General features: G+C 44.8%; 1 protein-coding gene across 1 annotated transcript in view; it reads right to left on the reverse strand.

The window, feature by feature from the left end:
* The window catches only part of LOC124775846, a 127456-nt gene extending 111565 nt beyond the window's left edge, over positions 1 to 15891 (reverse strand). Inside the window, exon 1 of the mRNA XM_047250681.1 lies at positions 15496 to 15891. Coding sequence (XP_047106637.1) covers positions 15496 to 15891 — 396 coding nt within the window. The remainder of the gene's footprint in view (positions 1 to 15495) is intronic.
* Between the last annotated feature and the right edge of the window lie 244 nt (positions 15892 to 16135).

The following is a 16135-nucleotide window of genomic DNA, read 5'->3' on the forward strand; positions in this document are numbered from 1 at the left end:
TAAGTAAGGCCAACTTCCAGTGGTTTTACGACAACAAATGCATCAGCATTGTAGCCGATGACCAAAAGCAGAGCATACCTTTACAAGAGGGTTCAGCTCAGATGAACAGAGTACATCTGTCTGTAGAGACAACGAAAGGCAACTCCTACAGTGCTATTAATCGTTACCGTCGTTGTCTAGTGAGTACATCACTGGAATCCGGCTCTAGAGGTCCCGTGTTCAATCCAGGCGAGGAGTTTTCCTCGTTCCAATCCCATCAGGATGGTCCCAGGTGCATTCATCACGCTGCCATGATGAGTATGTGGGAGCTTTCTCGGAGGTGAAAGGCGGCCGTAGCAGTGCATAAGATGCCCGCACTCTACCTGCAGTCAGGCCGATGGTCCGGTCACGGACTTGGAATTTACCTATAATGTTATTAATCAGCCACAGAAGGTCTATTCTAGAATTCTTTTTGATTCAAACAGCGGATCGTACCAAAAAGACTTGGGAGCTGCAAAGGCACTGTCTTGAAGGGCAACTGAATTACTTATCTCCAGTACATTTTTGCTTACTTCCTTCACAGTCGCTTCTCGCTCCAGTCCTGTCGACAGATTTCGGCAAAAATGGAAGCCTTCGGTCAAATAGCATATTTACTTTAGCACCCTTCTCCGAAAATCGGTCTTTGAGATCCTACACTGCTTGACAGTTACTAGGTAACACCTGACGCTTGCTAAGGAACACCTGTCAACTGCTAGGGAACAATCGATAATTGTACAGAACTCCCGGCCAATGATAATAAAAGGAAATTTAGATGGCGGGACGTGTTTACTGCAGCGAAGCCTGTGCACGAACGCTCTGTGTCCATTCGATATTTCATGCAGTACGGTGTTTGACGAAAGCTACTGGGGAACCGATTAGTGCGACATTCCGCGTGGTACGGTAAAACGTTTGCAAGACAATTGTGGACGAGCAGTTGGACGGACTGGAGCCAAAGTATCACCACTGTGGCCACAGTAGTGGGCGTGTTCAAAATTGTCATCTCGAGATTTAAAAAGGCCACTGAAGATGTAGATGCTAAGCGAAAGCATGCTGGTGGACCTAGACGGACAACCACACCCCAAAAGGATCGATAAGTAGTACTCTGCATCCCCCTTCTATCACACTATCGTCGAAAAATAGTTCGTTGGTGTAGAAAGCTTGTTGGTTCGGGTCAGCAACAGCGGTCTATAGTGATGTTCTCTGAAGAAACCGGCTTCACTGTGGCAAGTGATTCTGGCCGCCAGTTCGTATGGAGAGAGAGCTGAACACGTTAGGCACAACAAAATGTTCATGAACGTCATCGAAATGGCCTAGGCGTTGTGGTGTGGACAAGGATTATGCACAACGGCCTAAGACCGCTGCGTATCTTTGCACGAGGCACCGTCACAGCACTGCCGCATTGCACGGAGATTAGTCTGCGACATTTCCATCCGTTTGTGGGTGCGGTACTGTAGATCCGACTTCCTGTTAACGGACGACAATGCCCGCTCACGCAGGACAGCTGAGGTGTCGGACACACTCGAAAGCGAAGATATTGAACGCCTGCTTACTCCCCGGACCTAAACCCTATAGTGCATGCCTGGGACATACCCCTCTCTGAATTGTGCAGAGCCTGATAACCGCCTTGAGAGAGCAGTCGGACAACTTCCCCAAAGGACTGCTCAATAGTCTGATAGCCAGGTGCAAAATGTGCATGAATGCCCGAGAAGGGGATGTTCCTTACTGAGAGTCCATATCGATCTCTATTGTTGGGAGTCTGACCTGTGTCAAACAAGTTATTTACGTCTTACAGTGCTTTTCCATGTTTTTCGTTATAAACCTGCCACTCCACCTCTGTTACGTATTTAGTGTCTCATGCGGCCCAGTAATGCCTGTGATTGTTCCTGTCCAACAATATCTCCGTTCCTTAGCAACTGTCAAGCAGTATACAATAACGTAGCGATGTAGCGACTACAGTAGGACATGAGCCAGCTGTGTAGGAGGAGCTGCATCTCCAAACTCACTGTGGATAAATAATGTTACTTATAAGCGGTAACGTCCGTCCGATAGAAGCCGCTTCTTTACACGATGTTGTTTGGCCGAAATGACACTGACACTGTCACAACAGGGGGCGCATATGATTGCGGGCCGGGGGAATGCCTTATTCTCACAGGCAGAAGATAGGAACAAGGGGTAGTGGGAGAACTGACTTCTCCGGGTAATTTCTTACACGGTATTTCTTTCTTCTATTTGGTTGGTCAGCTTTTGTGCTCCTGCTGTACCTGCGCCTTTGGCCGTGACCTACCTCGCGATTCGGCGTAGATCCCTCAGAATGGTTGGTGAGTCACGTCGTCCATGAACAGCCCTTTTCAATTTATCCCAGGCATGCTCGATAGGGTTCATGTCTGGAGAACATGCTGACAATTCTAGTCGAGCGATGTAGTTATCCTGAATGACGTCATTCACAAGATGTACACGATAGGGGCGCGAATTGTTGTCCATGAAGACGAATGCCTCGCCAATACGCTGCCGATATGGTTGCATTATCGGTCGGAGGATGGCATTCACGTATTGTACAGCCGTTACGGCGCCTTCCATGAGCACCGGCGGCTTATGTCGGCCTCACATCATGCCCCCCCCCCTCCCCCCCGAAACAGCAGGGAACCTCTACTTTGCTGCACTCGCTGAACAATGTGTCTATGGCTTTCAGCCTGACCGGGTTGCCTCCAAACACGTCTCCGACGATTGTCTGTTTGAAGGCATACGCGACACTCATCGCTGAAGAGAACTTGATGCCAATCCTGAGCGGTCCATTCGGCATGTTGTTGGGCCCATCTGTAACACGCTGCATGGTGTCGTGGTTGCAAAGATGGACCTCGCCATGGACGTCTGGAGTGAAGTTGCGCATCATGCAGCCTAATGCGCACATTTTGAGACGTAACACGATGAACTGTGGCTGTACGAAAAGCATTATTCAACATAGTGGCGTTGCTGTCAGGGTTCCACCGAGCCATAATCCGTAGGTAGCGGTCATCTATTGCAGTAGTAGCCCTTGGGCGGCCTAAGCGAGGCGTGTCATCCACAGTTCCCGTCTATCTGTATCTCCTCCATGTCCGAACAACATCGCTTTGGTTCACTTAGAGACGCCATCCATGTTGAAGCACGGCATCAGTTCCCTTGTTGAGAGCTCTTCCTGGTGCCACAAAGTAACAATGCGGACGCGATCGGACCGCGGTATTGACCGACTAGGCATGGTTGAACTACAGGCAACGCGAGCCGTGTACCTCCTTCCTGTTGGAATGACTGGACTTGATCGGCTGTCGGACCCCCTCCGTCTAATAGGCGCTGCTCATGCATGGTTATTTACATCCTTGGGTGGATTAAGTGACATCTCTGAATAGTCAAAGGGACTGTGTCTGTGATACAATATCCGAAGTCAACGTCTTTCTTCAGGAGTTCTGGGAACTGGGGTGACGCAAAACTTTTTTTGATGTGTGTAATATTTTTAATTTTATGAAGGCTCATTCACATCGTCAGTTTAAGTGAACGTTATTGGTGCTCGAGATTTTCTGCTAATCTTTGCACTTTCACTATTGCTACTTATTTCGTTTTACGTTACCTGTTGTATATTTTTACATTAAATACATACTGCGTATTCTATATTATGCTGCTAACACGTACACTTGTACTACTGTCACTTGCTTTGTTTTATGTTACAGAAACTGATTACTGTATTTCCCCAATGTACAGCGACACTATACCCAAACTCAGGTCTATTTTTCATACACTGTAACACTAAATTTGGGAGGCATTTATACCTGTGTCACCAATTACAAAAAACAATGAATTTAATAGTCACACTTGACAGCTATTTACGCTAACTAGCTACTCTCGAAACACAACATTCACATCTCCAAAGCAACGATATCAGTCGGAATGATGAGAGAAAACCGTTTCATGATTTTCTTTCATAATTATCGTGCTCGTAGTCGCTGTGAACGCTCCAATAACTCCATAATGCTGCAAATATTAATTTTTATTTTATTTTCTCACTGTTTTACAATTTTGGCCCTAGGTACCTGGATACGTTAGTTAACTATTTTATCAGAATAGCAAACAAAATCATGGAAAGGTTTTCCTCTCTATTCCGACTGTCATCTTTCCTATGGAGATGTGAGAGTTATGTTATGAGCGTAGCTAACCAACGTAAATGACTGTCATGTGTGTGTATTAAATCTATTGTTTTCCGTAATCGGTAAAACACGTACACGTACAGAAGTCTCATAATTTTAGCGCTGCTGTGTGTTAAAAGTAGACCTGAGTGTGGATATGGTGTTACTACACTGCTGAGACAAAAAGGTGAAGAGCGATCATTTTCTGTATGGTAAAAAGAGGCAAGTGACAGTAGCACAGGTGTACGGTTTTTTAATAACTCCACGGTGCCTGCGACTGTTAATTTTTTTTTTACAATTTCGCACTCTTGTAAAATTTTGGCCTAGATTATGATCAAGTGGCCTTTATGAGCACTGTTACGAACCGTACACTTATTACAGTGACACATTTGTCATCGGGTCAGTACACTTGCTTCTTTCGACAGCAAAATTACTTCATAAATGGGGCAACTGCGAAGTGACAAATGTTGACGCCATTGGTGGGAGCGAACGAAGGGTGGGGGGGGGGGGGGGGGGGATGTGCGATTACGCGGGCGGGGAAAAGGGGGAAGGAGGTGAGGAAAAAGGAGCAGCAGGATGAGATCTTAATGTCGTGCAGACGACGAGATGACCACGGAGCAATAAGTCGGTATGGACTAGGGCAGAGAAGGAAATCGGCTATGTCTTTTCAAAGTAATTATTCCGGTATCCGCCTTAAAGAAAGGTTTGCTATCTTTTGGTTCAAAAAATCGATTTTTTTAAAAATTGCATTTTTGGATCAATAAAAGTGTTTAGGATCCACCCCTGAAACGATTTTTCCGAATACGGAAGGGAAATGTTTGTTATTCGCGGTTGAACAAAAAAATGCACCTGCCTGAAGTCGGCCTTTTTCACGCAACAGTTTTTTCGGGAATTTCGACTTTTTAGCTGCGAAAAATTATTCTATGTGCTTTCCCAAGGATCAATTGATCAAGTGATCAAGGAGCTTATGACGTATTACGGCTTGGCAATCCGACGGCATTCCAATTCGGTGGAACAGATGAAGAAGGCAACTTGGGCAATGTATTTCCACAAGTGTTCGACGGATAACCACCCACAACACCAAAATTGTCCGGCTGGGGAAACTAGTTGGTGCAAGTGGCGCATTGAAGAGGCTACCGGACATCTGGACGAATATCAACACGACCAGCCGCTCTCCAAGAAAGTTCAAAAAGTGATTCATCCAATCTACGAGGCCCTTTCGGAGGACGAGTTATTGTACCGGTGCTTGGGAGGAAACACACAGAACTCAAATGAAAGTTTGAACGCGTGTGTTTGGAAGTTAGCCCCCAAGCATTTGCATTCTGGTGAGAAGACTGTGGAGATTGCGACTTTCCTGGCAGTGAGCAGCTTCAGTGAAGGGTATTCAGCAATTCTGAAGACCATGACAATGATGGACTTCACCCTGGGACACTATTTGACGCAGTTCGCCAAGCATTCGGACGACCACCGGATTCAAACGGTCGAAAACTGCTTGTCACCGGCCGTACGAGCTGCTCTGGACCATCGCAGGATGGCCCAGATCGAGCAGAACGCCCTCTATGAGGAAGAGGATGGACTAGTTTATGGACCCGGAATAGCAGATAGAAGTTGCATAATATTGGATTTATATGTAGTTAAAACTTCAAACGCCTTTTTCTCGAAATGACTTTTTTTTTTCATCGCGCGGTATGGTAACTTCACATCTACTGAACCCATTGGCATGATTCTTTGTTTCCGATGAAGGTAAATAAATTGTTTAGCACTTGTACCACTTATATTCCGATCCATCAAAATCGATGAAAAAGCCCTATTTTGTTTCAAATGGCCACCATTTTGTTTCCTATGGTCCAAATAACTTAAGCGAGGTACAATTCCTAAAGAATCTTATATACTTCGCTAACGTCAACTCAATTTGGATTTCAGACGAGCCGGCTGACCTGTGACATACTCCGCGTGGAAGTCTACATCAAAATTTTGTTTCGTTCCAACGGCACTTCCGCCTTTGCTCTTCGACATTTCCGGTCGAAAAAATTCCAGTTTGTAGAGGAAATACCAATAAACATTTGGACCAAGTTTGACATTGATATCTATAACACATCCCGAGAAAACAAATTCTCAAAGAACATGTTTTTTTCGGGCCAAAGATAGTAAACCTTCCCTTAAGCATTAGGAAACCACATCGACTCTAAGACTAGTTAACTCGAATGGGAATTGAACCTCACTCCTCAAAATTTATCTTACCACTGCCCACCTTACTGGGCAGAACGAGGTACGGAGCTGTGAAACGGAACAGGTACTGCGGAAAGATGATGAAAAACTAAGACACAAAATGAAAGACGCGATGCAGAGGTGGCACTGATGGAAGGGATAAACGATGGTCAGGCTCACCCATGTAAATTGTAAAGTTTTGTTTAATAACTCCATTCCTGCAACAGTAAGTTTTTATTTTACTTTCGTGTTATTGTTGAATTTCAGCCTTAGACAATTTTCAAGCACCTAGATACATTTTTATGTTTATAAAGTACATGTGTTGGTATATGTTGCAGTGTACAGAATTTGACAGAATTTCTTTGTAATATTACCCTCCACGAAAATGTCAGTATTTGCCATCGTGATCAAAGAGGTAAGAAATTTGCTCAAGTACTTGAAAACGGTATAGGCCAAAATTGTGCAACAGTACGAAAATAGAATAAAATTTAACAATTGCCGGTACTACGGAGTTATGAAAAAAGTAATAGCGACTATGAACACAGGTACAAAGAAAGGTGGGTAGTGGTGAGACACTGGACCCGCATTTGGAAGAAGTGAGGTCTGTGCCCCTTCGAGATAACCGGCTTTAGAGACTCTGTAGTTTCCTTAAAACGCTTAAGCCTGTTGCCGGAATAATTCCTCTGATAAGACACGGTCGATTTCCTCGTCTGTCCTTGTCCACCACATCCAGCAAGAGCTCCGTGTCCAATGACCTTTCCTCTCCTTTTCTCCCTTTTCCCCTGCGTAATAACACATTCTCCCGCTCCCCTCCCCCAACTCTGGTCATTTCTCATTTCTCCACGACCGCCAACGACGCCAATATTTGTCAATTTTCAATTTGTCCCATTTATTAAATGTTAGTTTTGCGACCACGAGAAGGTGGCAACTGGCCGGATGGCGAATGTATCGCTCTAGCAATGTAGAGTTTCTAACAGGGTGCATGCCGGTACCAATGTAACAATTAGGCATGAGCGGAAACTGCTTAACAATCGAAGAATGAACTACTGCGCTACAAACCGCTAAAAACAGCCGTGGCGGTCGAGTTTAGGCTTGTTGTGCACGCCCACGATACGTATTCTCCGACAGCCAATAAGCGCTCAGTAGTACTCCGAGCGCTCTGCTGTAAATACCGTAGCTAATGTGAGCATTAAACGTGATAGTAGGGAGTTGTTTAGTGAATTTCGATTCCATTTGTTGCAAGTTGTCATCGCTGATTGTGGTGGTAAGTAATAAATTCTGGATAAGCAAGCGAGAGACATAATTTGCAGGATAAACGATTTCCAGAAGCGCAACTGTCGCTTGGAGTCGTCAACAATGCAATCCCAGGCCGTGCCTCAACATGGGCGAACCGCCATCGTTCGTGGATCGGTCTGTAGAATGGAAAGAAAAGACTGTATTGGTTCTGAGTGATCGGAAGATAGGAAAATAAGCCCGAAATGTATGCTGAGAAAATAAGGTGCAAAAAGTGGGTAATTGCCATCGTTCTTCAATTGCTTGGTCGTTTAAATGCTTTCAATGTTTCGTGAGGAATGTTACTTTACACAGATCATCGCGCCCGTTAGGTGTAGTAGCACGTATGCAGCGTTCAGGAATTTGATCGTGAAAAGAGTAAACAGAGACCGGCGTCCAATAAATATAACAGCATTTGTTTGGGCTAACACTAGATACACATTCCAGAAACTAAACCGCAAGTATCAGCCGAAACGGCAGAGAAAATGCTCCGTCTGGGAGAGACACCTGGGTGATACAGAATGCGATCAACAAACTTTCAGGGGTAGTTCGGGGATGTTTTCTGAATATTTTGGTATAAGAGACCCATTGTCTCCGGCGGCTCGTTACACAATTACAACATTTCGTTTGGTTTCTTACCGTAATTAGCTTTGTATTTATACTGGACAGAAATAGTGGTTCAGATGGCTCTGAGCACTATGGAACTTAACTGCTGAGGTCATCAGTCCCCTAGAACTTAGAACTACTTAAACCTAACTAACCTAAGGACATCACACACATCCATGCCCGAGGCAGGATTCGAACCTGCGACCGTAGCGGTCTCGCGGTTCCATACTGTAGCGCCTAGAACCGCTCGGCCACTCCGGCCGCCCAGAAATAGTGCCGGCAGTGGAAATGTTGATGGTAATTTGGGTGTCTACTTGTCTTGTTTCTATACATTCACGGTATATGTTGTTGACTACAGTAATGCCAAAACTTCCAGGAAGATTAAAACTATATGCTGGACCTTTGCCTTTCGCAGGCAAGTAGTCTACCGACCTTTTTTGTTTATTTCATTTTGTTCGTTGTTGATCGTTGTTTTTGGTCGTTGCCGGCCGCGGTGGTCTAGCGGTTCTAGGCGCTCAGTCCGTAACCGCGCGACTGCTACCGTCGCAGGTTCCAATCCTGCCTCGGGCATGGATGTGTGTGATGTCCTTAGGTTAGTCAGGTTTAAGTAGTTCTAAGTTCTAGGGGACTGATGACCACAGATGTTAAGTCCCATAGTGCTCAGAGCCATTTGAACCATTTTTTGTCGTTGCGGACGACACAAGACATCCGTTCAAGTTCGTTTGTTGATTCTTCCACTCAGTTTTTTTGTTACAGAGGCCAACCAGCTCTCTGACCGAACACGCTGAGCTACCGTGCCTGCTAGACTGAGCTCCTGAAGCACGACTCGCGAATTGAAGCCAGGAGACGAGGTACTGGCAGAAGAAAATCTGTGTGGACGGGTCATGAGTCATGCTTCGGCAGCTCTGCTAGTAAATGGCTTGCCTGCGAAAGGCAAAGGCCCCGACTTCGAGTCCCGGACGGGCACACAGTTTCCATCTGCCAAGAGGTTTCACATCAGCGCACACTCCACCGGCAGAGTGAAAATCTCATTCTGGAAACAGTAACGCCTTCTTTAACTCGTTGCCCTCAAGTTTGCATTTAGTAGTGCTCGGTTTAGTGTAGGGTTTTGTTTTTCGGTAGTTTCAGTTGTGAGTTACCAGTAGTACACACCGATAGGCACCTCGTGTACGGGTTCACTGAATGCAATGGGGAGCGGGACAACGATGCTACGCTGAATTGTTGCCACACCGACGGCAACCCCATCACCATAGTTTGGCATTTCAAGGCTGTTAGGTTACTCGGTGTTATCGCATATTACAGACTTCTTCATGGCTGTCAAGATTGCGGTAACAAACTGAATAAATCACAGTTACATTATTGCTCTGTAACGAGCCGCTGGTAACTGTGGACCGTGTATACTAAAATACTCACAAGGTAATCAGCCTCGGTAAGTTTGTCAGTGGAGTTCTGTTTCACGCTGTTATGATGGGTGGCACACGAAGATCCGGCCGCGAGTGACAGACAACACACTGTCGCCCGCCAATAGTAATCTGTTGTTTCCAAGTTGTTGCCACTAAGTTTTGCTTTGTTAGTTCGAAAGCCGTTGCGACTTGGTTGACACTTGTGAAGTAAATGTCTCAGCTAAATTTATGCTCTTCCAGAAAGTATTCGCAGTAGTGGAGGCGTGCGTGTCTACCGGTTCCTTTAAGGAAACGCGGAACGGTTTTGCAAACAAGTTTCCTGGCGTTTCAATACCAACGAAGAGCGGTATTCAGGATCTGGTGACAAAGTGCCGCGCTACAGGGTCAGTTGCAAACGCAAAAAGGAATACTGCAGTGATCGTGGATATCAGAGAAAGAATGGCCCAGACTCCAAAGAAATCGACCCGTAAATTGTCACAAGTGAACATTGTGCGTAGATCTTGACAACGTGTTTTACACCACATAGGGATGAAGCTCTACAAAATGGCATGTATTCAAGAAGTGATGGATGAAGGTAACGCAAAACGTGTGAAATATTATGTCAAACAATTGAGAGTGGAATGTTGGATTCACTTCTGTAGTGATGAAACCTGGTTCCATCCGACAGGACACGTGAACTCCCAAAACACCAGATACTGGTCAACAAACAATCCCTATACCAGCGGTCGGCAACTGGCGGACCGCGGTCCAGGTCCGAACCGCGATCGATCAAAAACTGGCCTTCCAAAAATATTTTGAAATTATAAATTATGTACTCAAGTTATTTTAAAAAATACTTTTCTGTAGATAAGTCTTCGTTTGAGCGTATTTAGTACTGTACAATTAACTTCTGAATAATTAGAATTTTTAAAGGTTAGTTTTAGGTAGATTAAATACATAGTAGCTACGCAGGGGAGTGGGCTGAAGAGCGGGGGCGGAAGGGAGCAAGCTGGTAGGCCGGCGCAACGTGTTATGTCGATCCACATAAAAGATCTGAACAAACGAATGCAAACACAGGAATTTTATTTAATGAACAAGAAAATGTTTCAAATGGCTCTGAGCACAATGGGACTTAACTTCTGAGGTCATCAGTCCCCTAGAACTTAGAACTACTTAAACCTAACTAACCTAAGGACATCACACACATCCATGCCCGAGGCAGGATTCGAACCTGCGACCGTAGCGGTCGCGCGGTTCCAGACTGAAGCGCCTAGAACCGCTTGGCCACTCCGGCCGGCAACAAGAAAATTTTATACATCGATTTCACACTCTGGTAACCTCTGAAATCTACATTAAATCAGAGAAAGCACATTCATTTAAACACCATTTTTTATGCTCGTAACTCGAACGAGTTTAAAGTTACTTTATGAAACTTCAGTCGAGTTCACTCGACGGCGGCTGATCTTTCACAACAAAGCGCCTCCTTCGCAGTGCGGCTCCTTTACGGTGCGACTCCTTGGGTGTGCGACAGCATACATCTTACACGGAAGTGGCTCCTTTGCGGTGCGTTGGCACGTGCTGTGTGCCGGGCGCTGGTATTTTTATAAAGAACGAATATAAATAAAGTATACAAATTTTATCGCGACTTCTCAGTAATTGTTGCGATATAGTAGGAGCAACTTCTCTTCTGCAGTGATATGAACCCTAAGAAGCGTAAAGTTGCTAGTGAAAATTGGAAGTTTTTTGCTAAGTAGATTGAACATACGCTGCGTGATAGGCCTGGAGCTGTTCCAGTCTGCCTCATATCCAACAGAACTGTCGCACTTGTTAAAAGTGTCGATTTAAAACGACACTGTCAAACAACTCATCAGCAGTTCCATAAAAATTTTGCTGTGGGCATGAAGCTCGTCAAGAAAAACTCGAGGCATATCTAGCTTCTTACAAAAAAATCACGGCCTTCCTAGCTCGCTCTGTTTGCGAGCAAGAAAAATCTGCACAAGCTGCGATGCGTGTATGTTGGACTATTAGTAAACACCAGAAGCCATTTTCATACTCTGATGTAGTAAAAAAGTGTATGTCGGAAGTGACCGTGGCACTTTTTGAAGAGAAACAGGATGTTGCTGCCGCAATTCGAGGTATTCCACTGTCGGCTAGGAGTAATACAAGAAGAATCGAAATTTTGGCTGCTGACAATAAAAGTAGCTCGAACTTCTGTAGAAGCCCCCTTGCTACGCCATAGCACTAGCTGTACCATGCGACGTCGTTGATGAAGAACAAATGTCAATTTTCGTGCGATTTTTGGATATTGAAAGCAAAAAATTTAGAGAAGAACAGTTAACAATTTTGCCGTTGAGAGGCAAGACTCGCGGATAAGATTTATGCAAAACGTTTTATGATTTATGAAACATTAGTTATATTAAAATGGTCTCTTTTTTAACTGAAGAAGAACTACTAAAGAGAATCATAGATAAGAATGGTGAGCTAATATCTTATCAGTGCATAATTCACCAGGCAGCCCTTTGTGGAAAACTTAGTGTGGTTCTGAAAGAAGTAATGGACAGATTGACCAAGTTGATTAATTTTATAAGGTCCCGTTCTGCTCTGCAGCGCAGACAGTTCAAAGAGTTTCTTTCTGAGTGCGATTCGGCGCATTCTGACTTACTGCAGTACAGTAATGTTCGTTGGCTATGTAAAAGTCAAGTGATTGACCGTTTCATGCTAATAAAAGAAGATGTAACGTCCTTATAAAATTAGGATTCACAGTAACCGAGAAACCATTTGGAGTTCCTATCAAAAGAACGCAGTACGCCACCTGTGGCTTTCTTGAAAGAGATTCTGAAACATTTAAATGCGCTGAATACCGCGCTACAAGGAAATGGGAAATTAATGTGTGATCCGACAAAAGTGTCTCCTCTTTCCGTTGCAAGCTGAATCTTTGAATACAAAAGTAAATCTGAAACAGACATTTCAGAATTCTCAAATTTTATGTCGAATATTAAGAAGGAATCTGCAGCAAGATTCCAAGACATTTTGGAGACAGAGAAGCTGTCGCAGTTCTTAAAATCGCCTTTTGAAATTTCTTCAGCGGCAGAATGGACGGATGTGGCTACGTAGTTGTTCTACCTTTCAAAGCCTTTACTCCAAATGGAGATAACAGACTGGCAGGAAGACATTCCTTGCAAACGTATGAACCATGTCCCCTGAAGAATTTTGAAGTAGACATGTCCCAGAAAAATAAGAACGTTGCAAAAGATTAGCCATATACCTGGCTGCTACGTTTGGCTACACATATATTTATGAAATTCCAGTTTCAAAAATGGATTTTTTTGGAAAACAAGTTTCGCTCATGGATAACGGCCGCCCACTTTGAAGTCACTGCTCGCTTACGCTGCTCCCCACGTGAATCTAAATTTAAGAAACTGGCTCAAGACCGCAGATGTAATTTCTCCCATTGATTTTTTAATACAAATATGCCTATCTATTGTATTTCGTATTTTGTGAGTGAAAATAAAAAAACTAGTAAGGAATACGAGCTTTTTCTTCTGGACTCGAGAAAAATTTTCAAAAGTATCCGGACCCCATCTACAATTTCTGATCCCTTCCCTATACAATTAACGAGCAACGTCTTCACGGTGAAAAAATCGGAGTGTTCTGTGCCTTGTCAACTACTATGATTGTGGGTCCCATAGTTTTTGAAGCAACAGTAAACTCTGGTATATATAAGAGAATCTTTGAGGAATTTTACGCACAGTTGCCCCCCCCCCCCTGCTTTCTCCCTGAGCCGCACCAATGAACATGCGTATGGCGTATGCTGTGGTTCAACAAAATGATGCGACCTATCAACTTTACTCGAGTCATCTTTGCGAATTGATTCGTGCGTAACTGGCGAGCCGTGTGTATTTAAGGGCCTGTTTTTCTACACCTACATGTCTACATCTACATAGATACTGTGCAAATCACATTTAAGTGCCTGGCAGAGGTTTCATCGAACCACCTTCACAATTCTGTATTATTCCAATCTCGTATAGCGCGCGGAAAGAATGAACACCTATATCTTTCCGTACGAGCTCTGATTTCCCTTATTTTATCTTGGTGATCGTTCCTCCCTATCAAGGTCGGTGTCAACAAAGCATTTTTGCATTCGGAGGAGAAAGTTGGTGATTGGAATTTCGTGAGAAGATTCCGTCACAACGAAAAACGCCTTTCTTTTAATGATGTCCAGCCCAAATCCTGTATCATTTCTGTAACACTCTCTCCAATATTTCGCGATAATACAAAACGTGCTGCCTTTCTTTGAACTTTTTCGATGTACTCTGCCAGTCCTATCTGGTAAGGATCCCACACCGTCCAGCATTATTCCAAAAGAGGACGGACAAGCGTAGTGTAGGCAGTCTCCTTAGTAGGCCTTTTACATTTTCTAAGTGTCCTGCCAATAAAACGCAGTCTTCGGTTAGTCTTCCCCACAATATTTACTATGTGTTCCATCCAACTGAAGTTGCTCATAATTGTAATACCTAGGTATTTAGTTGAATTTATTGCTTTTAGATTAGACTGATTTATCGTGTAACCGAAGTTTAACGAGTTCCTCTTAGCACTCATGCGGATGACCTCACACTTTTCGTTATTTAGGGTCAACTGCCACTTTTCGCATCATTCAGATGTTTTTTTCTAAATGGTTTTGCAGTTTGTTTTGGTCTTCTGATGACTTTACTAGTCGATAAACGATAGCGTCACCTGCAAACAACCGAAGACGGCTGCTCAGATTGTCTCCAAAATCGTTAATATGGATAAGGAACAGCAAAGGACCTATAACACTACCTTGGGGAACGCCAGAAATCACTTCTGTTTTACTCGATGACTTTCCGTCAGTTACCACGAACTGATAGGAAATCACAAATCCAGTCACATAACTGAGACGATATTCCATAATCACGCAATTTCACAACGAGCCGCTTGTGTGGTACAGTGTCAAAAGCCTTCCGGAAATCCAGGAATACGGAATCGATCTGAAATCCCTTGTCAATAGCACTGAACACTTCATGTGAACAAAGAGCTAGTCGTGTTCCACAGGAACTATGTTTTCTAAACCCATGTAGACCGTGTGTCAATAAACCGTTTTCTTCGAGGCAATTCATGGTTCAAATGGTTCAAATGGCTCTGAGCACTTTGGGACTTAACTGCAGTGGTCATCAGTCCCCTAGAACTTAGAACTACTTAAACCTAACTAACCTAAGGACATCACACACATGCATGCCCGAGGCAGGATTCGAACCTGCAACCGTAGCGGTCACGCGATTCCAGACTGTAGCGCTTAGAACAGCACGGCCACTCCGGCCGGCAGGTAATTCATAATGTTCGAACACAATATATGTTCTAAAATCCTGCTGCGTATCGACGTTAACTATATGGGCCTGTAATTTAGTGGATTACTCCTACTACCTAATTGAATATTGGTGTGACCTGTGCAACTTTCCAGACTTTGGGTACGGATCTTTCATCAAGCGAACGGTTGTATATGTTTATTAAGTATGGAGCTAATGCATCAGCATACTCCGAAAGGAACCTAATTGGTATACAGTCTTGACCAGAAGACTTGCTTTTAAAAGTGATTTAAGTTGCTTCACCACTCTGAGGATATTTACTTCTACGTCACTCATGTTGGCAGCTGTTCTCGATTCGAATTCTGGAATATTTACTTCGTCTTCTTTTGTGAAGGCATTTCGGAAGGCTGTCTTTAGTAACTCTGCTTTGGCAGCGCTGTCTTCGATAATATCTCCATTGCTATCGTGCAGAGAAGGTATTTTTCGTGCGCCAACCTGTATAAACCGGCAAGCACGCTGGGTATCGTGGTCCCTTACCTTGCTCCGATGAGAGTCCTTTCTGTGCAAGTGTCCGGACGGCGAGACGGCGACCGTCAGTATGTGGAGCAGCAAGAGCAGCGGCAAGGCAGAGGACGGCATGGCGTCGCCGACGGTGGAGGTGTGCAGAGCTGCGGTGAGGGTGAGGTGAAGCGCGGGCGCCGGTGCAGCGCCAGCCAGGTTGAGCGTGTGAGGCGACGCGCGCGAGTGACTGCCCCGGGAAGCGGAAGGCGACGGCGGTGGGCGCTGGGCGCTGTCGCAGGAAGCGAGCGCGCGCCGCAGGAAAGACGCGGCCGGGCCGGCGACGACGCCGAGGCCAGAGCTGCCCGCTGCTGCGGTCGCGGCTCCTCGGCAATCTTCCGGCCTCGGCCGGACCGACCTCGGCGCTCTCCTCATACATCAATTCCTCGATAGGCTAAGTCGAAAACTTCACGATATCGATCACTTTCGTCTTCTAGAACCAAAACGAATCGTCTGTTCCGTTGGTTACTGGTAGAATACGACGGGCGTTCAACCAACCAGGACAGCACAGCAACACTATTTCGAATTGATGGGACAACCTCCGCTTAATAAACTGGAAGTTCGCCTACCTACTGTAAACTGGAAGCAAGTGTGGTCAAATATCAATAACAGTGTTCTG

Source organism: Schistocerca piceifrons, chromosome 2, assembly GCF_021461385.2.
Source record: "Schistocerca piceifrons isolate TAMUIC-IGC-003096 chromosome 2, iqSchPice1.1, whole genome shotgun sequence".
NCBI classification, from domain to species: domain Eukaryota; kingdom Metazoa; phylum Arthropoda; class Insecta; order Orthoptera; family Acrididae; genus Schistocerca; species Schistocerca piceifrons.